Source organism: Echiichthys vipera (genome assembly GCF_963691815.1).
Source record: "Echiichthys vipera genome assembly, chromosome: 22".
Lineage (NCBI taxonomy): Eukaryota > Metazoa > Chordata > Actinopteri > Perciformes > Trachinidae > Echiichthys > Echiichthys vipera.
Window position 1 is genome coordinate 2,987,164 of NC_139847.1, and position 14,863 is coordinate 3,002,026.

Below are 14,863 nucleotides of genomic sequence, written 5' to 3' on the forward strand. Positions count from 1 at the left end.
TACACGACCTCTTTTACTCTTTTACCTTCTTACTCTAAGTAATTCCCATAGTTTGTACAGCTGTAATTAGCCTTTTTGTTACTGCGCAAATCATGTGAAGTGAAATTTGCCTGATTTAATAAACTTTCCCCCTATATTTTCATTTAACCCGTGCAATTTACGGCATGGCTACACGGTGGTGTAGTGGTTAGCACTTTCGCCTCACAGCGAGAGGGTTCCTGGTTTGAATCCCGGCTGGGGCCCTTCTGTGTGGAGTTTGCATGTTCTCCCCGTGTCTGCGTGGGTTTTCTCCGGGTTCTCCGTTCTTCTGTTACTTTTTTAACTCTTTGTAACAGAGAACCTTGCAGGCAGTAGTCGGGGCTTTGTTTACCCGTGTGAACAGCTGATTGAGCTGTGTAAGCCTGCAGTGGAGCATCTGATTGGCATCAAAGGAACCGCATTAAGCTGGTTTTAGTCGTATTTATCAGATAGATAAAGTTTGTACATGTTAACGACAAATGAAGAGCTCTTTTCCAAAACGAGATAAAAGCCGAATTTAAAAAAAAATGAGTTTGAGCCACTTTGCTTTTTACAAAACCTTTTCACTGCTTCATCAGTGTTTCTGCTAAATCGCTTTATTTCCTTGTTTAAAATGGTCTCAAGATGCAGTTCCTTTCCAAACCGCGACCAGCACCAAACCTATTATTAGCCTAAATGCGATACGTCCTCTCGACCAATCAGAATCCAGTGAGCGTTCTATGCGATTCAACATGGCGGCGCTCTGAAGCGGGAGAGTTTTTTGTGTCGTCCGTCCGTTCAACATGTTCAGACTGAGTGAAAGTTAAAAAAAACGACTAAAAACAAATGAAAAACACCACAAAAATGTGACAAAATTACTATAAACAGATGCAAAATACCACAAAAAGTGAAAAAAACAACTAAAAACAGACGAAAACACCACAAAAAGTGAAAAAATGATTATAAACTGATGAAAAACTCTCGACCAATCAGAACTCAGTGAGCGTTCTATGTGATCCAACATGGCGGCGCTCTGAAGCGGGAGAGTTTTCTGTTTGGTCCGTCCGTTCAACACGTTCAGACTGAGCCATAAAACCATTTTTTTAAGATACATTGAATATTAACCAAATGTGTGGGTCTGGGTAAAAAATGTCATTTTCCTGAAAACTATTAAAATGGATTTATAGCGTTTTGGAAAAGAGCTCCTCAAATCCTCCATGCACACTAAAGTCAGTCACGGAGTCCCACAGGGTTCTGTCCTAGGAAAGCACACCGGGTCGCTTTATGGTTATCATCCTTATCCCATTTAACGCATCTAAGGGCGCAACTTTCCAGTCTTGTGCACTTTAAAGGTTGGAACATGCCACGGTATTCATACACGTTGGTAGTTGCCAAGACTGTATTGGAATTCAGTTCTATAACATTTGTCCTTTTTTTTTTAATAGAAAGACGCCATCTTTTACACCTTTACACCGTCTTATCAACACATTTTCTGTCAGCAGTACTGTAGATACAGGCAGGGTGCTCAGCTGAACTCCACCTACTCCCAGCTGCTCGATTTCCCTCGCTTAACCATTATTAAAAATAGCAAATCGAGCAAATAGAGATAAAGCGTCACCTCGCCTCCCCCGGTGCAATGTTCATTTAGTTTGACACAGGCAACAGGGGCTTTGTAGATTAGTCAACTTTCCCTTGAATTCAATTTCAAAGAAGTCAGACTGCGAGAAGGTCTTTTTCAAAGTCACTCAAACAAGCAAACGATCGTCTCTCGTCCTCTCACATTACTCTTCTTTTTCCACAGTGACCCGAACACACTGTTGCAGTGGAAAGACTATAATTGATGTTTTTAGTTTTTGTCGCTCTGTTTTATTGATGTGTCCTGTGATAGACTGGCGTCCTGTTCAGGGTGGACCCCGCCTCACGCCCGATGTCAGCTGGGATCGTCTCAAGCCCACGCCTCACGCCCGATGTTAGCTGGGATCGTCTCAAGCCCACGCCTCACGCCTGATGTTAGCTGGGATCGTCTCAAGCTCACGCTTCACGCCTGATGTTAGCTGGGATCGTCTCAAGCCCACGCCTCACGCCCGATGTTAGCTGGGATCGTCTCAAGCCCACGCCTCACGCCCGATGTTAGCTGGGATCGGCTCCAGCCCCCGCCTCACGCCTGATGTTAGCGGGGATCGGCTCCAGCCCCCGCCTCACGCCCGATGTTAGCTGGGATCGTCTCAAGCCCACGCCTCACGCCTGATGTTAGCTGGGATCGTCTCAAGCCCACGCCTCACGCCCGATGTTAGCTGGGATCGTCTCAAGCCCACGCCTCACGCCTGATGTTAGCTGGGATCGTCTCAAGCCCACGCCTCACGCCTGATGTTAGCTGGGCTCGTCTCAAGCCCACGCCTCACGCCTGATGTTAGCTGGGATCGTCTCAAGCCCACGCCTCACGCCTGATGTTAGCGGGGATCGGCTCCAGCCCCCGCCTCACGCCCGATGTTAGCTGGGATCGTCTCAAGCCCACGCCTCACGCCTGATGTTAGCTGGGATCGTCTCAAGCCCACGCCTCACGCCCGATGTTAGCTGGGATCGTCTCAAGCCCACGCCTCACGCCTGATGTTAGCTGGGATCGTCTCAAGCCCACGCCTCACGCCTGATGTTAGCTGGGCTCGTCTCAAGCCCACGCCTCACGCCTGATGTTAGCTGGGATCGTCTCAAGCCCACGCCTCACGCCCGATGTTAGCTGGGATCGGCTCCAGCCCCCGCCTCACGCCTGATGTTAGCGGGGATCGTCTCAAGCCCACGCCTCACGCCCGATGTTAGCTGGGATCGTCTCCAGCCCCCGCCTCACGCCCGATGTTAGCTGGGATCGTCTCAAGCCCACGCTTCACGCCTGATGTTAGCTGGGATCGTCTCAAGCCCACGCCTCACGCCCGATGTTAGCTGGGATCGTCTCAAGCCCACGCCTCACGCCCGATGTTAGCTGGGATCGTCTCAAGCCCACGCTTCACGCCCGATGTTAGCTGGGATCGTCTCAAGCCCACGCTTCACGCCCGATGTTAGCTGGGATCGTCTCAAGCCCACGCCTCACACCCGATGTTAACTGGGATCGTCTCAAGCCCACGCCTCACGCCCGATGTTAACTGGGATCGTCTCAAGCCCACGCTTCACGCCCGATGTTAGCTGGGATCGGCTCAAGCCCACGCTTCACGCCCGATGTTAGCTGGGATCGTCTCAAGCCCACGCCTCACGCCTGATGTTAGCTGGGATCGTCTCAAGCCCACGCTTCACGCCTGATGTTAGCTGGGATCAGCTCCAGCCCACGCCTCACGCCTGATGTTAGCTGGGATCGTCTCAAGCCCACGCTTCACGCCTGATGTTAGCTAGGATCGTCTCAAGCCCACGCCTCACGCCCGATGTTAGCTGGGATCGTCTCCAGCCCCCGCCTCACGCCCGATGTTAGCTGGGATCGTCTCAAGCCCACGCTTCACGCCTGATGTTAGCTGGGATCGTCTCAAGCCCACGCCTCACGCCCGATGTTAGCTGGGATCGTCTCAAGCCCACGCCTCACGCCCGATGTTAGCTGGGATCGTCTCAAGCCCACGCTTCACGCCCGATGTTAGCTGGGATCGTCTCAAGCCCACGCCTCACGCCCGATGTCAGCTGGGATCGTCTCAAGCCCACGCCTCACGCCCGATGTCAGCTGGGATCGGCTCAAGCCCACGCTTCACGCCCGATGTTAGCTGGGATCGTCTAAAGCCCACGCTTCACGCCTGATGTCAGCTGGGATCGGCTCCAGCCCCCCTCCGTGACCCCGACCCCGGGATAAGCGGTTGAAGATGAATGAATGAATGAATGTTTTATTGCAGATTGCCATCATTACTTTTGAGTTTGTGCGTACACTGACCCTTAGAAATCTAATCTTTCAGGATGTTCATTCATACCGAGTCCTGCTGAGAGGCACGGGAACGATTTCTGCAGGTAGAAAAAAAAAAACCTCAACTCTCTTGTGGGAATTATTCCTCGTGTGCCATCTGGTTACGCTACCCCATGCCAACGATTGCTGACTCCTGATTCAGGGGAAGGACAGTTAGATACTCGACTGTATATAAGAGCTGGAGTTCCTCTTGTTCAGCGTCTTCACACGGGACACCTGAAGCAACGCGCTGAGAAGGACGAAGAGAACCCTGCAGGAGGTCTGCTGCTCTGCTCTGTGGCCCGATCGCTTATTGGACTGAATACATTCAAGGTTTAGTGATTGGTCTTTTTTTTTAAAAACATCGTCTGAGTTCCTTTTTTTGTTCTCTGCTCCGTTTTCCTCAGCCTTTGGGTGGACCCCTCTAGCTTTCCTAATCGGGGTCTCAATTGCGGCACGAGTCATATCAGAATTTAGAAATGCCTCCGTCACGTTTCCTCTAACCCAGGGGTGTCAAACTCAGGCCCGTGGGCCAAATCTGGCCCGCGGTGTAATTATATTTGGCGCCCCAAGATCATATCCAGGTTCTGTGAGAGCTGGCCCGTGAGTATAAAGCACACACACGTCTACTTTTCTGTTCACACACATGAGCATCCATGCTACCAGTGTCTGCAGACACACTGAATCCACCCCTCCCCAGAAACGACCCAAAGAAAGATGGAGGACAGGAGCTTTCAGCAGATGATCTGTGTCTGAAGGTAAAGAGCTGTTTGTCTCGTCTGCTTTTTAGTAAAGAAAGATGAAAACACCACAAAACAAGTGGTGAGACGACTAAAAACAGACACAAAACACCACACAAACTTCTTTGGGTCGTTTTAGTGGTGTTTTGCATCTGTTTTTAGTATTTTTGTCGTGTTTTTGTGGTGTTTTGTGTCTGTTTTAGTTCTTTAGTTGTTAAATCTGTAATGTAATGAACCTTTCCAGTGCAGGTCCTTGTTCTTGTCGTGGTGTTTCTTCTGTTTGATTCTTTGGTTGCAGCCACGGTGACAAACAGCTCTTTACCTTCACACACAGATCATCTGCTGAAAGCTCCTGTCCTCCATCTTTCTTTGGGTCGTTTTTGTGGTGTTTTCATCTGTTTTTAGTCGTTTTGTCACGTTTTTGTGGTGTTTTCATCTGATTTTAGTCGTTTTGTCACGTTTTTGTGGTGTTTTCATCTGTTTTTAGTCGTTTTGTCGTGTTTTTGTGGTGTTTTCATCTGTTTTTAGTCGTTTTGTCATGTTTTTGTGGTGTTTTCATCTGTTTTTAGTCGTTTTGTCATGTTTTTGTGGTGTTTTCATCTGTTTTAAGTCGTTTTGTTGTGTTTTTGTGGTGTTTTCATCTGTTTTGAGTCGTTTTGTCACGTTTTTGTGGTGTTTTCATCTGTTTTTGGTTGTTTTGTCACGTTTTTGTGGTGTTTTCATCTTTCTTTTGGTCGTTTTTGGGGAGGGGTGGATTCAGTGTGTCTGCAGAGACTGGTAGCATGGATGCTCATGTGTGAACAGAAAAGTAGACGTGTGTGTGCTTTATACTCACTGACCAGCTCTCACAGAACCTTGATATGATCTTGTGGGCCAAATATAATTACAACACAGGCCAGATTTGGCCCACGAGCCGGAGTTTGACACCCCTGGATTAGATGGTATGTAGACGTCCACTGCCATCTGTGTTTACTTTATATCAACTATGAAATGAGAAGATGCAGCTTTTTCAGCCAATTCAGTTGCTCATAGAACTCCACATTGAACACAGTCGTGTAAACAGCCGCAGGGGGATATCGTATAATCGACTACAGCTCACCTTTAGAAGATATGGATGTGAAATGATCATTCAAAGGGCGTTCATCACTCACATTGGAGTGTCTCAAAACTTCCAGAAATGCTTCACGCCACGCTTGTAATCATCTGGAGTACTTGCAGCATCAGACAGGGATTATTCTTTGTCTGATTCTGCGAATACTTCTGTTTTCTCTTAACAAAAGGGCACCAAAAGAACTCTTTGCGCCCACTTTATAAGTTGTGTTCAAGTAGAAAGAGGTTGGAGGTGACATGAAAGCAGTGCTTAATATTGATTTCACGAGGATCCCCACTCCCCCCGACGCCCCAGGTGCTCTCATATGTTTTTATATTACCCCTTAATATGGATACTGCTCTCTCCACCGGGAGATCATATATAATATCTGAGTCTGTGATAGTGAAACAGTCCCCCGCAACTCTTGGTTTACATTTGATGCTCTTCAGTCTTTATCCATCTCTCCTCTCCTCCGTGCTGTCTTGCCTCTTATCCAAGCTAGTCTTCGGGTCGTCAGCTGTACAGTTTATTCCTCAGCATCTCTACTTCCCCTCACGGGCTCTTTTCAGAAGTCTCACTAACACGTCTGTTTCTCTTTGTCGCAGGTCCATTTTTTACCCCCTGAATCATCTCAACCCTGAAGATGCTGCCCGCTCTACTCGTCTGTGCCGTGATGGCTCTGACCAGAGCTGCTGGTGAGTATCGACGAGGAGCAGCGGCACAAAGTTGAAGGAGTTGTTTTTTTACTTGAGTATGTTACTTTTACTCAGTCACTAAGTGTTGTTTCAAACCTCCAGCTGTTCCAGAAGCAGAGCCCGGTGAGACGACAGGACCACACATCCAAGGTGAGTCTGTATTCAGCCATATTAACATTAGTTACACCTTATTGAAGTTTGGTTTAAAGCCTCAGCCTTGAAAATGCTGCGACAACCCTCCAGAAACCTGACTTTGGGGCGGCAGCAGCTCAGTCAATTCGTGACTTGGCTGGGAACCGTAGGGTTGCTGGTTCGAGTCCCTGTGTGGACCATGAATGGAGCGTGGACTGGTGGCTTGAGAGGTGCCAGTTTATCTCCTGGGCACCGAAGGCACCAAACCCCCAACTGCTCGGGGCGCCGGTCACCGCAAACCCCCTCGCTCTAACATCTCTCCTTAATTGCATGTATAGGTCCTGTGTGTGCATGTGTGTATTTCGGGCCTGTGTGTGTGTAACATGTATAATAGTAAGAGTGAAAAGATTTAATTTCCCCGTTGCAGGATGAATAAAGTAATTCTTCTTCTTCTTTGTTTGCAGGGAACAGTCACGTGGTCCGGGGGGCTACAACTTGTCCCGATGGTTGGACTGGTTACGCCGGTCGCTGTTTCCTCTACGTTCCGGGTTCCACTTCTTGGGGCCAGGCTGCGGTAATGAGGATGATATACAGTAGATTCAGTGTAGACCTCATTAGGCAAATAGTGCACGTGGCTTTATTGGTGGGACTAACCCCCAAATAATCCAAATTGAGTTTTTCCACTGGCCAACTTTCTCAGGGCAGAATAGAGACTGACCTCTGCTGGAGTGCGCTGTACTCTACAGGCTACTCCGCCTCCAGCATTTCTGTATAATCTTTATAAAGAGAGCAGCGTCTGTACTTTAGATGGTCTCATCTCATCTCATCTTCAGCCTCTTATCCGGGGTCGGGTCGCGGGGGCAGCAGCTTTAGCAGGGGACCCCAAACTTCCCTTTCCCGGGCCACATTAACCAGCTCTAACTGGGGGATCCTGAGGCGTTCCCAGGCCAGTGTGGAGATCTAATCCCTCCACCTGGTCCTGGGTCTTCCCCGAGGCCTCCTCCCAGCTGGACGTGCCTGGAACACCTCCCTAGGGAGGCGCCCAGGGTTCATCCTTACCAGATGATCCTGAACCACCTCAACTGGCTCCTTTCAACGCAAAGGAGCAGCGGCTCTACTCCGAGTTCCTCACGGATGCTGAACTTCTCCCCCTCTCTCTAAGGGAGACTCCAGCCCCCCTCCTGAGGAAACACATTTCAGACGCTTGGACCTGGACCTGGTTCTTTGGGTCCTGACCCAGCTTTCATGACCACAGGTGAGGGTAGGAACCAGGACTGAGCGGTAGATCCAGAGCTTTGTCTTCCTCAGCTCTCTTTTGGTCACAACGGTGCGGTAGAGCGACTGCAACACCGCCCCCGCTGCTCCGATTCTCCGGCCAAACTCACGCTCCATCGTCCCCTCACTCGTGAACAAGATCCCGAGGTACTTGAACTCCTTCACTTGGGGTCAGGACTCATTCCCTACCTGGAGTAAGCAATCCACCGGTTTCACTTTAGATGGTATTGATTCCTAAATCCCCTGGTATACCTTAATATCTCTATAGTGTACTGCCCGATCCTCGAGTGCTTCACTACGTTGAGTCTTGATTGGCACACTAGATTCGCAGTGTGTACTTGATATGTAAAGTGTCATGTCTGTCAAGATCTGGTTCTGTCAGTGCCCTCCTCTCCTTTGTCTTGTGTGTGTTTGTCTCCCTCTGTCTGCGTTTCCCTGCATGTGCTTCCCCCTGCCTGTCTCTGTGTAGGTCCGGTAGGCGTTCCCCAAAGCTGCAGCCTGTTTTGCTAATTACACCAACACCTTAAAAGCCTGAGGCTATTCCCCCCGGACTTGCATCCCCTTTCTCTTAGTGATTTTCACGCTCCCCGTTGTAAGCTTACTAATCGTGTTTTGTGTTCTGTCTTCTCTCCGTAGTTTCTCGTGTTCCCGTTTTTCCCGTCCGTCTCCCGATCTCCCGTCGGCTCCCCGTATTTGTATTTCCGTGTTTGTTTAGTTAATCTTGTGTTTGATTATCTGTAGTGTGTTTCCGTTTGTATTTATTAAACGGTTTTATTTGTAACTTTCTTTTGTCCGTGTCTGCATCTGAGTCCACCTTTGTGTTATCCCTGTACCGTTCATGACAATGTCTCTCTGTCCCTGTGTAGAGAAATTGCCAGAACCGTGGTGGAAACCTCGCGTCCGTGCACAGCTTGAGTGAGTATCGCGCGATTCAGGATATGATATGGGACGACACTCATTCGTATCCGCTCACATGGGTTGGAGGCTCCGATGCAGCGCAGGTATGTTGATGAAGAGAACTCGAACATTAATTAAACCGTGTGTTTAACTCCTACCGTCTGTGTATCACACTCTGTTGTATGGACTCTTCCAGGAGGGTTCCTGGTTCTGGAACGATGGCACACGTTTTGATTTCAGCTACTGGGCTCCAGGACAGCCGGATAATTTTTTCGGTGTACAACACTGTATGTTGATGAACTTTGGAGGTAAATATAAATATTTATATATAAAGATTCGGAAAGATCTTCTGAGGTCTGATGACGTTTGGTGAAAGAAGTCTCAATTCAGGTTAGTATAGTTGTCGATGGTTTGGTTTCCAACGGATAAGGCACAATAAACGAGAATACGTTCCTAAAACTAGCGACACGGTGGGGTGGTGGTTAGCACTGTCGCCTCACAGCGAGAAGGTTCCAGGCTGTGAAACGGGTTCTTATGATATCGTAACGCAAAAAAACGGCATTTAGGGGGCAACACTGTGTGGAGTTTGCATGTTCTCCCCGTGTCTGCGTGGGTTTTCTCCGGGTTCTCCGGTTTCCTCCCACAGTCCAAAGACGTGCAGGTGTTCGGTTCAGTGTAAAGTAAAGTTGTGACATCACATCCATTCAGGAAGTCCTGATGGCTCATTTAGGGCGCACTCACACTGTCCTTCCGTACCAAAACAGGTTTTACGGGTAAAGTCTAGTTCCTTTGACCAGTGTGCGACCGCTCCGCGCCCAGCAGTCCGTTTGAGAGAGGTGGGCTTTAGTAAAGCACGTCTGCACGTGTACGAGCACGAGCGTGCGCACGTGTACGAGCACGAGGCCTACGGCGGCTCTGAGGTCATTTCCTGTGCACCTGTTGGGACATAGAAAAAAGAAGGAGGGACCATGCGCGGACATTTCAAACAATGGCGGTGAAAGGTTCACGTTGGTGTGATGCGGAGGTGGAGTGTTTACTGCAGATTTGGTCGATGAAAAGATTCAAAAACAGTCGACAAGACGCACAAAAACTCAGAGGTCTACGGAAAGATCTGGAAACAAAGCCACGCATCGCCATGACGTCATCAATGCGTGTGACGTGTTACGGCGTGATGACGTATAGGCAGCAAGAAGCATTCTCCGAGGCCCAGGTAGTGTGAGTACAAACGGGCCTGGAGGGGGGGACAAGGACCCTAAAGCACGGGGCACGGGACGGAGGCACAGTGGGAGGGCGCCCTAAAGACACAGTTTCTGAACACCGGCTGTGCATTTATCTGTGGAATGAGTGTTTTGACACTTTCACATTATTAATATAGCACTCGACCTGCTTTATAATGAACAAGGATCTTAAAAGCAGCAAATTTAACTCAAAATAACCTTCTCTGTGTTTTTACAGATCATAAGAGGTTTGACGATCATCCTTGCGATTGGGGATTTCCGTCCGTCTGCGCCAAAAAACCATAACGTCCTTTTGGAAAACAGAGAACCAGGCGGTGGCTGTCACACCAACAGGAGCTGGGTGGATATGTGACGGTCGTGTGTCTTCATTATCTGCAGCTTCTTGCGTGCGTGTGTGTCCGTAACACAAGGGTCGTAGCCAGTGACGTGCGGTCGTGGAGGCACATCATCATGAGAGGGAAAAAAACGAAATAATAAAATAACACAAGTATTAATATTCTGTCCTCTGGACTATGATTTTGGTGTGGTTCTTAATGTATTTTGACCATTTTTAAAGTAAAAATGGCAGAAAATTCTGTATTTCCTGCTTAAATAAACAGTCTCTGCGGGACGAGAGGTGAGGCACGGACAGACGAGAGGTGAGGGACGGACAGACGAGAGGTGAGGCACGGACAGACGAGAGGTGAGGCGCGGAAAGACGAGAGGTGAGGCACGGACAGACGAGAGGTGAGGTAAGGACAGACGAGAGGTGAGGGACGGACAGACGAGAGGTGAGGCACGGACAGACCAGAGGTGAGGCACGGACAGACGAGAGGTGAGGCGCGGAAAGACGAGAGGTGAGGCGCGGACAGACGAGAGGTGAGGCACGGACAGACGAGAGGTGAGGCACGGACAGACGAGAGGTGAGGGACTGACAGACGAGAGGTGAGGCACGGACAGACCAGAGGTGAGGCACGGACAGACCAGAGGTGAGGCGCGGACAGACCAGAGGTGAGGCACGGACAGAGGAGAGGTGAGGCACGGACAGACGAGAGGTGAGGCACGGACAGAGGAGAGGTGAGGCACGGACAGAGGAGAGGTGAGGCACGGACAGAGGTGAGGCACGGACTGACCAGAGGTGAGGCACGGACAGACCAGAGGTGAGGGACGGACAGACGAGAGGTGAGGCGCGGACAGACGAGAGGTGAGGCGCGGACAGACGAGAGGTGAAGGACGGACAGACGAGAGGTGAGGGACGGACAGACGAGAGGTGAGGCGCGGACAGACCAGAGGTGAGGCGCGGACAGACCAGAGGTGAAGGACGGACAGACGAGAGGTGAGGGGCGGACAGACGAGAGGTGAGGCGCGGACAGACGAGAGGTGAGGCGCGGACAGACCAGAGGTGAAGGACGGACAGACCAGAGGTGAGGCACGGACTGACCAGAGGTGAGGCACGGACAGACGAGAGGTGAGGCACGGACAGACCAGAGGTGAGGCATGGACAGACGAGAGGTGAGGCGCGGACAGACGAGAGGTGAGGCGCGGACAGACGAGAGGTGAGGCACGGACAGACCAGAGGTGAGGGGCGGACAGACCAGAGGTGAGGCACGGACAGACCAGAGGTGAGGGGCGGACAGACCAGAGGTGAGGCACGGACAGACCAGAGGTGAGGCACGGACAGACGAGAGGTGAGGCACGGACAGAGGAGAGGTGAGGCACGGACAGACCAGAGGTGAGGCACGGAAAGAGGAGAGGTGAGGCACGGACAGACCAGAGGTGAGGCACGGAAAGAGGAGAGGTGAGGGACGGACAGAGGAGAGGTGAGGCACGGACTGACCAGAGGTGAGGCACGGACAGACCAGAGGTGAGGGACGGACAGACGAGAGGTGAGGCACGGACAGACCAGAGGTGAGGCACGGACTGACGAGAGGTGAGGCACGGACAGACCAGAGGTGAGGCACGGACAGACGAGAGGTGAGGCGCGGACAGACCAGAGGTGAGGGGCGGACAGACCAGAGGTGAGGCACGGACTGACCAGAGGTGAGGCACGGACAGACCAGAGGTGAGGGACGGACAGACGAGAGGTGAGGCACGGACAGACGAGAGGTGAGGCACGGACAGACCAGAGGTGAGGGACGGACAGACCAGAGGTGAGGCACGGACTGACCAGAGGTGAGGCACGGACAGACGAGAGGTGAGGCACGGACAGACCAGAGGTGAGGCGCGGACAGACTAGAGGTGAGGGGCGGACAGACCAGAGGTGAGGGGCGGACAGACCAGAGGTGACACGCCGCCTGCTCTTGTGTTTTATCCCGAGCCGTCTTCCTCTCCGGCGTCTTCCATCAGCTCTGGAGTCATTTGAGAGGAAATTGGATTACTCCGGCGTCTCCAGAGAGGAGCATTTAAAGGATCAATGGCGTCTAATGGATACGATGGAAGACGCTGTTGTCGTGTGGGAACGGCCGTTTCTTTTACTTTCACTTTAAACAAACAGGAAGCATCACAGACGGAAGATTCATCTGTTTTAGACACAAAGAGGAACGAAACATAAGCTTTAATGTTGCATTTAGAAATGAAATGAACACACAACCAGATAATTAATTTGCATTACAGTGAATTTGCCTTGATTTTTAAGGTGCTCCCATGGAAACAGACGTAAACATAAACATAAAGTATTAACCATAAAATAGAAAGTATAAACATATGTATTTACACAAGTAGAACAATCAGGACCACCTTATTTTTATCTCCCCCCACAGAGACTCCTGAAGTTAGCACACTTCCAGTAACACACACACACACACACACACACACACACTCCCTATATATACAGATGACACAGTGAAGCCCAGTGGGTGGGACTATAAATAGCGGAGCAGCACACACACACACACACACACACACACACACACACACATGTCTGCACACACTCGGCCCGTGTGACCCGACAGATCTCATCTGCACGGATCAGAGAGAGTTTCATCTTTTTCTGTTCAGGGTGAAAATAAACACGATGTAAAAGTGTTTGGAGCTAAAGTCTCAAAGCTGAGGAGGTTTTTAGGGATAAAGGTTCACAAACACAATTATATAATATAATGTTTAAATAAATAAATATGTAATTTAAAGCTTTGCTGTCACAATAAATAAATAAATAAAAATAAATTAAATGGGTTTAAGGGACAAAACTAAACAAACACAATTATATAATCCTTAAATAAATAAATTAATATGAAAATATATAATTTAATGTTTAGCTGTCACAATAAATAAATACAAATAAATGAGATGGATTTTAGGGACAAAAGTAAACAAACACATAATTATATTATATATATCATCCTTAAATAAATTAATTAATATAAAAATATGTAATTTAATGCTTATATTTAGCTGTCACAATAAATAAATATAATTAAATAATTAAAATAAATTAAATGGGTTTAAGCGACAAAGGTAAATATTTACACACACATAATTATAAAATCTAATGTTTAAATTAATAAATATGTAATTTTATGCTTAGCTGTCACCATAAATAAATAGAAGTTTAAATGAGACATTAAATATTGATGTTAAATGTGCATTTATTTATTTATTCCTATTTAGAAAGGGCGCCGTTTTATTAGAATAATTAGAATAAAGAATTAAAAACAAAAGCCTTAAATGTGTCCTTCACTTTAAATCTGCAGCTGCAACAATGAACGTTTTTTTAAATATGAAAAAACAAAAGTAGAGGAAATCTCAAAGCTCCTGGAAGCAAACATGTGCCGATGAATCTGTAGGTACCCCGTTCAGGAGCCGTGTTACCATGGCAACCAGGGTGTGACCACACCCTTACTCAGCAGTTATTGGTTCATTCATTCATGTTCCCCCAAAAACCCTCTTTAAAGCAACACACACACTCCTGTGGTCCCCCCTCACACACACTCCTGTCGTCCCCCCTCACACACACTCCTGTGGTCCCCCCTCACACACACTCGTCCCCCCTTGCTGCAACAAAATCTGCATCCACAAGCACAATTTCTCTGACACACTCTTACCCTGTGTGTGTGTGTGTGTGTGTGTGTGTGTGTGTGTGTGTGTGTGTGTGTGTGTGTGTGTGTGTGTGTGTGTGTGTGTGTGTGTGTGTGTGTGTGTGTGTGTGTGTGTGTGTGTGTGTGTGTGTGTGTGTGTGTGTGTGTGTGTGTGTGTGTGAGTGTGTGTGTGTGTGAGGGAGCTTCCCATGAGTGTTGGTTTAAGTTGGCATAGTTTGGATTGGTGTGTGTGTGTGTGTGTGTGTGTGTGTGTGTGTGTGTGTGTGTGTGTGTGTGTGTGTGTGTGTGTGTGTGTGTGTGTGTGTGTGTGTGTGTGTGTGTGTGTGTGTGTGTGTGTGTGTGTGTGTGTGTGTGTTGCTGGCCCTTTAAACCAGTTGTGATTGAAGGGACAGTGTGTGTGTATATGTGTGTGTGCATGAGTCAGCTGGTGCACCATGCTTGCTCTGTCTGTGTGTGTGTGTGTGTGTGTGTGTGTGAGAGAGAGAGAGAGTCAGTGAGAGGGGCGAGCGAGACAGCTGAGAGCTGCAGTTCTTCTCTCTCAGTCGTTATTCGTCCTCTGTGTCTCTTGCCCACTTTTCCTCTCTCTTTCACTCTAAGGATATTTTTTGACCCCTTCTGTGTGTGTGTGTGTGTGCGTCTGTGTGTGTGTGTGTGTGTGTGTGTGTGAGCCATGCTGCGTGTATTTATTCTGTGTGCAGAGCGTCTGCATACGCCGGACGACGACATCAGTGATGCCTACTGCAGCGTCACCTTTGAAGGTAGGGGTGTGTGTGTGTCTTTGTGTGTGTCTGTGTGTGTGTGTGTGTGTGTGTGTGTGTTTATGTTTGTGTGTGTGTCTGTGACTGTGTGTGTGTGTGTCTGTGTGTGTGTGAGAGAGAG

At 49.0% G+C, this 14,863-nt stretch overlaps 3 protein-coding genes across 3 annotated transcripts in view; 2 read left to right on the forward strand and 1 right to left on the reverse strand.

Annotated features, from left to right (window-relative positions):
* The window catches only part of exoc6b (exocyst complex component 6B), a 344,934-nt gene that overhangs the window by 4,857 nt on the left and 325,214 nt on the right, over positions 1 to 14,863 (reverse strand). The window lies entirely within an intron of this gene.
* On the forward strand, positions 7,081 to 10,326 carry LOC310964182 (ladderlectin-like). Its single transcript, XM_083937224.1, has 4 exons — positions 7,081 to 7,135; positions 8,703 to 8,837; positions 8,930 to 9,041; positions 10,189 to 10,326. The coding sequence occupies exons 2-4, from the start codon at positions 8,775 to 8,777 to the stop codon at positions 10,254 to 10,256; spliced, it is 243 nt and encodes an 80-aa protein (XP_083793350.1). The 5' UTR covers positions 7,081 to 7,135; positions 8,703 to 8,774; the 3' UTR covers positions 10,257 to 10,326.
* The window catches only part of LOC310963923 (dysferlin-like), a gene marked incomplete at its 3' end in the record, with an annotated part of 75,153 nt that continues 74,788 nt past the window's right edge, over positions 14,499 to 14,863 (forward strand). Inside the window, 1 exon segment of the mRNA XM_083936880.1 lies at positions 14,499 to 14,742. Within this exon segment, the coding sequence (XP_083793006.1) occupies positions 14,655 to 14,742 (88 nt within the window). The 5' untranslated portion in view covers positions 14,499 to 14,654.

What these genes read in the sequence shown, in the direction of transcription:
- LOC310964182 (XM_083937224.1), top strand. Translation starts at nt 8,775, where the DNA reads ATGATATGGGACGACACTCATTCGTATCCGCTCACATGGGTTGGAGGC. An exon ending in GAGGCTCCGATGCAGCGCAG is followed by an intron (nt 8,838 to 8,929) that starts GTATGTTGATGA and finishes GGACTCTTCCAG; the next exon opens with GAGGGTTCCTGGTTCTGGAA. An exon ending in TATGTTGATGAACTTTGGAG is followed by an intron (nt 9,042 to 10,188) that starts GTAAATATAAAT and finishes GTGTTTTTACAG; the next exon opens with ATCATAAGAGGTTTGACGAT.